The sequence below is a fragment of the Bison bison genome, unplaced genomic scaffold (assembly GCF_000754665.1).
Source record: "Bison bison bison isolate TAMUID 2011002044 unplaced genomic scaffold, Bison_UMD1.0 scf7180017864519, whole genome shotgun sequence".
Taxonomy (NCBI): Eukaryota; Metazoa; Chordata; class Mammalia; order Artiodactyla; family Bovidae; genus Bison; species Bison bison.
In genome coordinates this window covers 2,980,631-2,991,640 of record NW_011495072.1, presented here as the reverse complement: position 1 = coordinate 2,991,640, position 11,010 = coordinate 2,980,631, and the positions used below count along the sequence as shown (strand labels likewise).

Here is an 11,010-nt window from a genome sequence, read left to right as displayed (position 1 = left end):
TTTTTTGTTGTTAAAAAAAAAAAAAAGAATGAGGAGAGAAAACCATCTATTTTAAAGAAAAAGTAATCTAGAAATGGAAATTAATATCTATTATTTAAGCATTACCAAAGAATAAAAATTTTTATAAAGTTAAAGGATGAGATAAATGTAGAAAATAAAATATGTTAAAAAAAATAAAATAAAATTTTAAATATATATCTATAGTCTACCTCCTGCTGTCTAGGGCCTATTTGACTCTCCAAGTAGTTCATCCAAACCTCTGCTTAAGGTCCAGAGGAATCCTCTGAAGGCTTGGCATGAAAGTTGTATTAATTTCCTAGAGCTGCAGTAACAAATCACCACAGACTTGGTGGCATTACAGAAGTTTTTCTGTCACACCTCTGCAGTCCAGAAGTCTGAAATAATTTTCCTCTGAAGGTGTTCTTTGGATGGTGTTCCTTGAGTCTTTGCCTCTGCCTTCACATGATTTTCATGTCTCTGGGTCCAGATCACTCGCTCTCCTTTCTCTTGTACAGATAGAAGCTATTGGTTTTAGGGCCCACACTACAAGGATGGTTTCCTCTTCAGATCCTTGACTAATTATATACCAGAGACCCTATTTCCAAATAAAGTGACATTCTGAGGCACCAGATGGACATGAGTTGGGGAATAGGGGGGCTACTCAACCCACTACAGTTTTATTAAGATTGTTTCATGATTATTTAAAAATAAAATACCACTTTCTGTTATCTAAAGCTTTTTGTGTATTTACATAAGGTACTTCTATAGCACTTTCCAATGTAAAGAAATCATTTTACAAGAAACTGCATTTTCTCTCTATTCCTTCACCTACTCCTCTCCCAAGAAGTGTTACAATTAGAGTGAGCCTGCTACATTAGCCCACATTTAGCCAAAAGACATGAAACTGCACAGAACGTAGCTCTCCTAGACATGTTTGTGCCCAGAACACAGAGAGCGTGTGCTTCTCATCTCCATACAGTAAGCAGACTCAGCAGAGTCTCTTGCTATGTTCATCCAAGCCTTTTTCAGTTCCAGCTTCTCTGCCTGTTACCTGGTGAGTAAGTTAGTCAAGCAGATCTCAAGGTCTGGGATCAGAGTGAAAGTAGAGGCCCTGTTACTCTCTGTTCCAGCTTCACCAGTTACACAGTTGATAAGCAGCCTCCTTTTACCTCAGTGCCATATGGTTTTACTCTGTCACCAAGAACTATAACAGTAAAATGAAAAGATGTTAATGTGCCTATTTTTAAAATAAAGAAAGTTTAGCTAAAATACTGTAAAGGAATTCTTCACCAAAGCCTTATAAGTAAAGCCCAGCTACTTACTGCTAAGATCAAGAGTTATAACCCAGATTGCCAACTCTTTATGGTTGTTTTCTGCTCACTTTGATAACCCCGTAATAGAATTCATATTGGAATTTGCCCAATTCTAATATATAATGTGATATACATATGATATTTTTACCTATCATGGTAAGAATTGTTGTGTAAACTATTTTAAATTTCTAAGTTACCCCTGTGCCCTGCAGTGTTCATGGAGAGGTGTAAATATATATGTCTTCATATAAACAATGCTATTACCTATTAAGAAAGACTAATAAATGATTAACCTTCCTGTAAATCCATAATGTTTCTAGAACTTTTTTTGAGCAGTTTGCAGTATCTTCTCCAAGAACTATAAAAACTAATGTATTAGGAGTATATAAAGTCATTGCTGTGTCCAAATAATAATGCTTCACTTACTTTCTTTAGTGTTTATTAATTCGGGTTTGATCCCTCAGTTGGGAAGATACGTTGGAGGAGGGAGTGGCAACCCACTCCAATATCCTTACCTAGGAAATCCCATGGACAGAGGAGTCTGTCAGGCTGCAGTCCATGAGGTCCCAAAGAGTCGGACAAGACTGAGCAACTAACACACACACACACACACACACACACACACACATTAATTTGTAGTTATACTGTGATCTCTGTAAGTTGCCAAAACATATGATTGATATTATATCTGAACTTTAAAAGAATGTCTGTAAAAAACCATGGATTGGTTTGTTTTATGCCATTTTATAGCATTATTGTTTTATGTGCTTCAGACAGGTATGTGGAATTTGCCTTTTAACTGCCTTCTTTCAGAGGTCTAGTTGTTCATCTTACTGGATTTTATTCACTTTTCTGGAATACATTGCTTTTGTGTTTTTCATCATTTGAATGACTGAGGTTCATTTTCTGGCATGTTTTTCATCAAAGTTCTCAAAATAGGTTACTGGTGTACTCTTCCATTATAACTGAGATCACCTGATCTTGTTGAATTCTAGTTGAAACTCATTTTTTTTTTCTTTAAATTTTCAGGTATTTGTATCTGCTCTTCTCCGGTGATGACCTTTTACCTTTAGACCACTGGGTATTTAATACAGAGGCTCACCCTCTGCCCGTGTTGCATTTAGCCAACACCACACTTTCAAGAAATCCTGCTGTTCGATGAATGCAGCTCCAGAAAGACCATTCTCACCTGTGTTTTGTTTACATGGACCACTACAGAAACTAGTCTGGAGAGGGGCCTTTTGAAAACCTGGACCTCTTAAGTCAACATGGCAGGGTGAAACATGACTATTCCCTGCAAGACTTTTCAACTTGTAGATATTTCAACTTTGAAATGATTCCATTTTATACCTGACCAAAACATATTCTGGTGTATGTAGGACAGAGACCTGATGTGCTTTGATTCTTAATGAGATGGTCACTTGAAAAATTATGCCTGTTGCTGTTTCTAGAGTCCTGGAATCTGGAGGCTATACTTCCTAAGAATAAGCCAAGAATGTGGAGCACCTTGTAGGAGTTGGAGATGGCCTTTGAAACCAATTACACATTTGTTTCCTCTGTGGAGCAGCTCTCAAGTCACAATATTTACACATTGTTTGTCCTCTTTTCCCCTCCATTTTTAATAATGGAATGGATTAAAATAAACAAGAGCAAAAGAACAATGTAACTGCATAGGCCACAGGAAGACTCAAAAAAGAAACAGAATACCTATCCCTCTCTGAATTTTCAAGTTCCCATTAGATGCAGACTGGCAGCCATTTCAAATCACAATCTAGTCTGTTAAAATTTCTTGGTTAAATTTGATTTCTCTGGGGACATGATTCACAAAGAATACTCTTCAAGTCTTTGTCTCCATATGGAATCATTGAAACTACTATTTATCATCACCACTACTTACGAGCCTGGGTTTGGAATTCCGTGCATGTTGTTCAGTCTCGTGTTGGTAGCATGACAAAAAGTGGGGAAAATGCTGCAGTTTGTTGCCTTGAAACCTGTTCTAAGAGAAAGCCTTGGTTTTGTTGGTAGGAGATTATTTTTTCAAACCAGCAAATCTACCAAGTAAATTTCGTTCACTTTGACCTTAGTAGACTCCCTCAATTTTCAGCTCTTTGTGTGGCTTGGCAAAATTCACTGCACTGTTATGCAGCTCTGAATTTACCTTGATGAACCAGATTACTTTCACAATTTATTAAATCAAAAACAAAATGTATTGAAACTTCCTTAACTGTTTTAGGGATAGGGGATCCTTTATTATCCCATCAGATGAGTGAGCTTTTCATAAACATTTTATGTAAAAAATAAATTCAACTTTTTTTCTCCAAGGATATTTATATAAATCCAAAGAATTAGAGTAGTTTCAAAATAATATTTAGTAATTAAAATGTGGTATAATTTAATTATAATACACTAAATTTGAAATATATCTAAGGGGCTTTCTCTTACCATCAATAGATTTTGCAATATTTCTTTATATTTGTGGGGGAATAACTTAAATTTTATCAGGAACTAAAAGGTAAATAAGGCTTATAAATTTTCTGCCCCTTAAATTTATGTCACAGTACAAGATGCTTTTTCTTCCTTACACTTAATACAAACAGCTTCCATTGGCAGTAATAGTTGGGAGTAGTAGTAGTAGTCTACTACTACTAAATATTAGTCTAATATTTACTATGAATTTGAAGATTTCAAAAAGCAATGTGTAGGAAGCCCACTTTAGAGTTCTGAAGGTTTATTGTCTTATTTTGATAGTTTTTAAAAAATTTTTTATTAGCATGTGTTAGGTTTACATTGGAAAAAGATTTAGTAAATTAATATGATTAAATATTTTAAGGGTGTTCATCTTATATCACAGATAGTCAAACAGTTCACATAGTTCAGAAGATGATCCATAAATGATAACCCCCTCAAGATTTTCACTATACATAGAAAGTAAGGATGTAGAGCCAGTTGCATTATTTAAATCTTTAGGAAACTTAAATTTTAGTACATATTTTGAAATTGTAATATCTTTTACTAGTTGAAAAACTAAAAATTTTAAATGAAAAGGGTAGATGACTAACTTTAGAAGAGAAAGGGAAAGTGTTTGGTTCTCAAAAAACATTAGCTTTGCTCCTAAAAATAGCACAAGCCCACTTATGAGTCACTTAAAAAAAATGAATAACTTGACTTGGCAAAAGACCCAGAACAGCTCTGTAGATGGCAGTGAACACTTCCTCACTTCATTTAGAAGAATGCAGAGTGAAGGAACCTTTTTGTTCCCCAGGAACTTCTCAAGGAGTGAGAAGACAAAACCCCCACACCAAGTGCTCTGTTTGTCTTTCTGGAGCTCAAGAGAAGACTGAGAGGTGTATGAGCATGGCTAGTTCTGGTACAAACAAAAACTCTTGAGAGGGACAAAGGAAGAGTCTTCATCATCTCCTTATCTTCCTTGTGATGGTGAGAAGACTAGAGCTTATGACATTGCTTCCTTTTTCTTTTTTTTCTTCTCTGAATACCAAAGGCAATTACATTTAAGTCAGCTACGAGTTGCCAGTTTCATGTTTTATTTTTGTTAAGGATTTAAAATTTTCTTTTCTCCAAGATCAATCCTTATCCTATATTATTCCCATATTCTGCTAGTTTCTGAGAGTATTCTTTACTTTTTCCTGTCCTTTACAGTCCTTTGCATTTTGTAGACCTTATGACTCAGGTTAAACATTCGTTATATTTTTAAGACCTTCTGCAAAGAGCCTAGAAATGCTCCTTTCCAGGTGCCTCCTCAAAAGCAGACACGTTACTTTGTTCCTTTGGCACAAATGTGCACAGTAGATAGATCATTTGGTATACAAGAGAAAAAAATAGATGTTAAACACCCCTCTACCTTATATATTTATTTTTTCTTTCTTTTAGAATTTTAGAATCACATTTTTGGTTCAAACCAGTATTAAGTTGTTAAAACCAAGAGAATGTGGTCCCAACCAAAAAGAAGTCTCAGTGCAGAAAAATAGGTACCCAGTCACAGGATTCTTACTTTCTGGTGGGTTGCAGAGATGTGCTGTCTTATGTCTGACACTAACTATTGTTGTCTTTGAGCAAATGTTTATGTGTAAAAGCAAAACCTGGGTATTGAAGGAATATATTCCTGTTGTGGAATATTGACCCTGATTCTCTGTGATGTTCTCTAGGACAACCCAGGGCTTTAGTTGGTAGATTTTAACCAAGCAGTTGGAAATTTTGATCATTAACATCTCCTCTCCCATTCTCCATTGCCAAAGTCTTTGTCAGAACTTCAAATTTGTTGGTAAAATTTGTTGTGCTTGCCCTTGGAGTTTCTCCTTAGGCGTGGATTCCTTATGAATGAGTGAGTGAGTGAGTGAGTGAGTGAGTGAACAAGCACAGCATACCTAATGTGTGCCAAGCACTGTGCTCGGCACTTTCAAGTGTTAGAACACTTTGTGATTCCAGTGGCATTTTCTGTATAAGAGTTGTTCATACCATTTTAAGTGTTTTTCAGTATGATTCATGTTACAAAGTCCTTAATTTTATATTTCCTTTAAATTAAAGAAGAAATGGTTTATAATATATTTTAAACAATGTGTTACTATATACTACTAACAGCTATAATTGTAGTTAATAACTAAAGTCTCTTGAAAAATGTCAAAAGAAATACTTGATTTCTGATGCAACTTTGACTAAAATATCTACTTTAGAAATAAAAACATTCTTATTTTGCTATTATCACTTTAATTACATAATTAAAAGTTAATGTTTTATAGAAATGCTGGTTATTTTATATTCAAAAAATTTTGTCACATAATTAAATGGGTAAAATTTGCAGTTAGTTGTAAATTGTTTACACTCTGCTGTGGTTCCTAGTAATGGTCTCATGCTGTTAAATATAAAAGAAGAATATACTGAAATATTTCTTAAGTTCCTAATAACAGTTCCTAGTAATGGTATTTTGAGTTCTTATTTTTCTTTAGGTTTCCTTACACTCAGATTGGCTAGCTCATATCTTAATGCACTGTTTATGTAGATACATACATAAATACAATGATACACAGAAAGATTTTTAGTATTGTCTCTGTTAATTAATGAACACTGTTGTTAACTACTTTTGGCTGCACAGATTTTAAGCAGAATATTTGAGTAACCAAATATGATCTGGAGATATTTTAATGTACTTGGTTCCAGAACATTGATGAAGATGATTTTCTGTTCCTTCAGCTCATTCAGGTCATGTTGTCTGTGATCTGTGGATCAGCATGCTTTTCTCCAGAGAGCCAGATGGTGAATATTTCAGGCGTTGTGAACCATACAGTCTCTGTCTCTATACTCAGTTCTGCTGTTGAGCCATCAAAGCAAGTATAGAAAACATGTAAAGAAAGGGGTGTCGGTGGCTGTTTTCCAGTAAAACTTTATTTTCTGGAACATGGAGGACTAGATTTGGCCCATGGATCGTAATTGTTACCCCTTGATCTCAATTTTAATTTGTGTAAAACCCTATAATCTTTGATATTCATCTTTTATCTGTTTTGAATACATAATTCATTTTTAAAGCAAAAAAAAGTCATGTATGTATGATCATATGTATTTGTGTAACCTAAAGCTATATATTTGTTGTCTTGAAAATAGCTATCCTCTGGAGGCTGTTCAGGTTTCAGTATGGTACAACTATCTTGAAGGAGGCATTTTGTTTGTTTGTGGGATATGCTGTCAGCCCTTATCCTTTCTTATCATTTAATGCCACAATTCCAGAGTCTCCATGTAAAAGGAAGGATCTCTGTGGTATCAAAATTAGTACATTTGCTCCAGGTTCTGCCTGCTCATTGACCTTTGGACCAGGACTCTGGATGGCTGGAGCTGCAAAAATTCCTCCACTTGAATACTCTTAGGGCCCTATGACAAGAATATGAAATTATATTTCTGACCTTTGTGCTACAGAAGTCAATCTCCTGAAAAAATTTTAAGCAACAGAAAATGGGTTATGTGGCTCAGTTGCCATTTGGCAACTACTCTTCCTTTTTAGACTGCAGAAAGGTACTGTTGCCCTTGTTGCCTCTGCAACAGCCTAAATCTGAGGAATGCAGAGAAAAAGATGTGTCCAGAAGAAGAGTTCCCTTCCTCTTCTTGCACTTGGTCAATCCTTTTTCAAGTCAAAAGTATTTCATAATGTCAGTGTGCATTATATTTAAATTAAAGCATCCTCAGCCTTTTAACTGTTTAACAACTAATCCACTTTAACCTTTGAGCCCACCACATTGCTAGTACGTATGTACATTGCAGTGCACTGAGCTTCTTGAGGATAGCTTTTTTCACAAAGAAGTTTACCAAATATTTCACTATGTTTGGAAATCCTAGAAGAGGGGAAGCCTGTACTCAGAATGACAGGGGGGACACACACCATAAATGAATTACCTTTCTAGGTCCAGCACACAATACAGATGGCTTCGGCTCAGTGTGACTCAGTGTGAATATAAGTGTGAGTACACAGACACATACACCACATACATACATGTTAATCTGTGGAAGATTTTAAATAATTAAATATGTATTGCAGCTATTTGAAAGCTACAGACTTCTACTGCAAATTATATACCAGAAAAATCCATGGAGATAAGCTCACCTCTTGGGAAAAGTTATTTTTTAGAAAATTTAGAAATTAGTTTTTGTTGGATAGTTTGAATAAAGCATCCTCAGTTTTAATACTGGATTCAGAAGTTGAAATGCCATTTCTCAATCTTACTGGTCTCAAATTCACTGGTATAATTTTTCCCTAAACTAATAAGTGGGGCAAGTATAACCTCCTAAATCGGTACCCACCGGCCACTCCTGAAGTGATTTCCAGTTATGTCCTCCATACGTAATTTTTATAAATTAAAGGTAATATTGTATATTAAAGGTTAAATAAAGATGTTCTTTAAGTGAAAAGTCTGTTTATCCTTTATTTGTACCCATTGATGACAGCACAGTTCAGTCTTCCTGTTTCTAGAACAACTTGGACTTTCAGTTGGGAGACTATGGGAACATTCAGAGAGCATTTCTTTTGGTTCAGCTAATCTTAATATTCCTCAATGTTATAGAAAGATGAAGAGCTTGCCAGATGAAATTTTCATGCCATCTAATTTTAAGAAAACAAACTATAGGCCTGTGTGACTTTCATCTAGTCTAGTCCAACCTCTGAGACCATCAAGCTTAAAAATTACATAATCACTGGATCTCTTTCTGTTATCTGATTCTTCTTAAGTGATTCTTGAGCAGAAAACAGGCCTATGGGACTTGAGGAATAGAGTCAGCTATAATATAGATAGTGGTTTAACCTATCAATACTGTAAAAGCACAGGATATTTAAAACTGTACCCCTGAATCATCAAATAGGATAGTATAAAGCCAAAATAAATCAGTTTACATCCCTGAATTAATCTTCCTGCCACAGTGGATTTTAATGATCAAAATTTTAAACTAGGAAATTTGAACTATTAGATGTATTAAAATTAATTGTGGACTTATCTTTTCAGAAGCTTGAGTGACTATTTTATAAAATCTGAGCCTCTGTCAGGTATCAGATTTTCACCACTATTTCACTGGGTTACGAAACACTATCAACGTGCAAATAGCATTCATGTTAAAGAGTATGGGTTCATAGAAACAGTACATTGGTGATTGCTAGAGTCTGAGGGGTGGGGAGATGTTGGTCAAATGGTACAATGGTATCTTCCATTTGTAAGATAAGTTGAAGGGATGTAATGTATAGCATGATGGCTATAGTTAACAACATGGAAACATACTTGAAAGTTACTAGAAGGTTTAACACCATCTCACACCAAAAAATGTATGTGAGGTGATGAATGTGTTATTGACTTGTAATCATTACACAGTCTATGCATATATCATACCATATACAGCTTCAATTCACAGCATGTTATGCCAGTTGTACCTCATTAAGGCTGTTAAAAAAAAAAAAAAAGGGTCTGTTGGCTGACCTAACATGTCTTAAAAATTTTTTTGTAATTAAATATAAAGTTTGCCACTTTAGCCATATTTGTGTATAACCCAGTAGTGTTAATAATTACATTGACAGTGGTGTTCAACCATCACCAGTATCTATTTCCAAAACTTTTTCATCACTCCAAACAATCTCTATAACCATTGAGCAATAATTGCCCATTCTGTCCTTCCCTCAAGAGAATTTCAGTTTCTTAACCCTAAGAAAATCTCAATTTTTTATCTGTAAAAGGAAGATAATACAGATTTTTTAGGAGAATTAAATATGAAAAATCCATGCATCCAGGCTGAAATAAGCTTGCAATGTTAGTTGCTATTTTTTAATTATGTTCATTAGCAACAGATTGGAGTAATAATTCCAAAAGGAGTAGGAAAAATTTAATAAAGAGGTTCAGGTCAGCAAAGAACCAAGAAAACTAGTTCTAAAACTTCCTTGTTTTATATGTAAGGAAATGAAACCAAAATGGGGTTAAGATTAAGGCATTGGATGATCCCCAAAGTGGTTTTTCAATTTCATCATGTATCATTTCATGAAGTGTTCCATGCAGTTTTGTTATTAATGACACACAAATATATTAATATATGTGAACCAATCAGTTTTAAAACTGTATGGTAGAACATTTTGTTAAAACACACAGAGGAAGAAAAAAAGCATTTATCTTTTTGTGGCAAGGATATAAGAGAATTACTTTTTGCCATTTGCTTGTTTAACTTTTATTTATTTATTTTTACTTTACAATATTGTATTGGTTTTGCCATACATTGACATGAATCCACCACAGGTGTACATGTGTTCCCCATCCTGAACCCCCCTCCCACCTTCCTCCCCATCCCCTCCCTCTGGGTCATCCCAGTGCACCAGCCCCAAGCACCCTGTATCATGCATTGAATCTGGACTGGTGATTCGTTTTACATATGATAATATACATGTTTCAATGCCATTCTCCCAAATCATCCCACCCTCGTCCTCCCCCACAGAGTCCAAAAGACTGTTCTATACATCTGTGTCTCTTTTGCTGTCCCGCATACAGGGTTATCATTACCATCTTTCTATATTCCATATATATGCATTATTATACTGTATTGGTGTTTTTCTTTCTGGCTTATTTCACTCTGTAGTACTTCACTCTGGCTTACTTCACTCTGTACTTGGCTCCAGTTTCATCCACCTCATTAGAACTGATTCAAATGTATTCTTTTTAATGGCTGAGTAATACTCCATTGTGTATATGTACCACAGCTTTCTCATCCATTCGCCTGCTGATGGACATCTAGGTTGCTTCCATGTCCTGGCTATTATAAACAGTGCTGCGATGAACATTAGGGTACACATGTCTCTCAATTCTGGTTTCCTTGGTGTGTATGCCCAGCAATGGGATTGCTGAGTTGTATGGCAGTTCTAGTTCCAGTTTGTTGTTTTTTTTTTAAGGAATCTCCACACTGTTCTCCATAGTGTCTGTACTAGTTTGCATTCCCACCAACAATGTAAGAGGGTTCCCTTTTCTCCACACCCTCTCCAGCATTTATAGCTTGTAGACTTCTGGATCGCAGCCATTCTGACTGGTGTGAAATGGTACCTCATAGTGGTTTTGATTTGCATTTCTCTGATAATGAGTGATGTTGAGCATCTTTTCATGTGTTTGTTAGCCATCTGTATGTCTTCTTTGGAGAAATGTCTATTTAGTTCTTTGGCCCATTTTTTGATTGGGTCATT

General features: G+C 35.3%; 1 protein-coding gene across 1 annotated transcript in view; it reads left to right on the top strand.

Moving 5' to 3' along the window:
- The window catches only part of MAN1A2 (mannosidase, alpha, class 1A, member 2), a 155,465-nt gene extending 147,243 nt beyond the window's left edge, over window positions 1–8,222 (top strand). Inside the window, exon 13 of the mRNA XM_010830715.1 lies at window positions 2,343–8,222. Coding sequence (XP_010829017.1) covers window positions 2,343–2,475 — 133 coding nt within the window. The 3' untranslated portion in view covers window positions 2,476–8,222. The remainder of the gene's footprint in view (window positions 1–2,342) is intronic.
- Window positions 8,223–11,010: the final 2,788 nt, after the last annotated feature.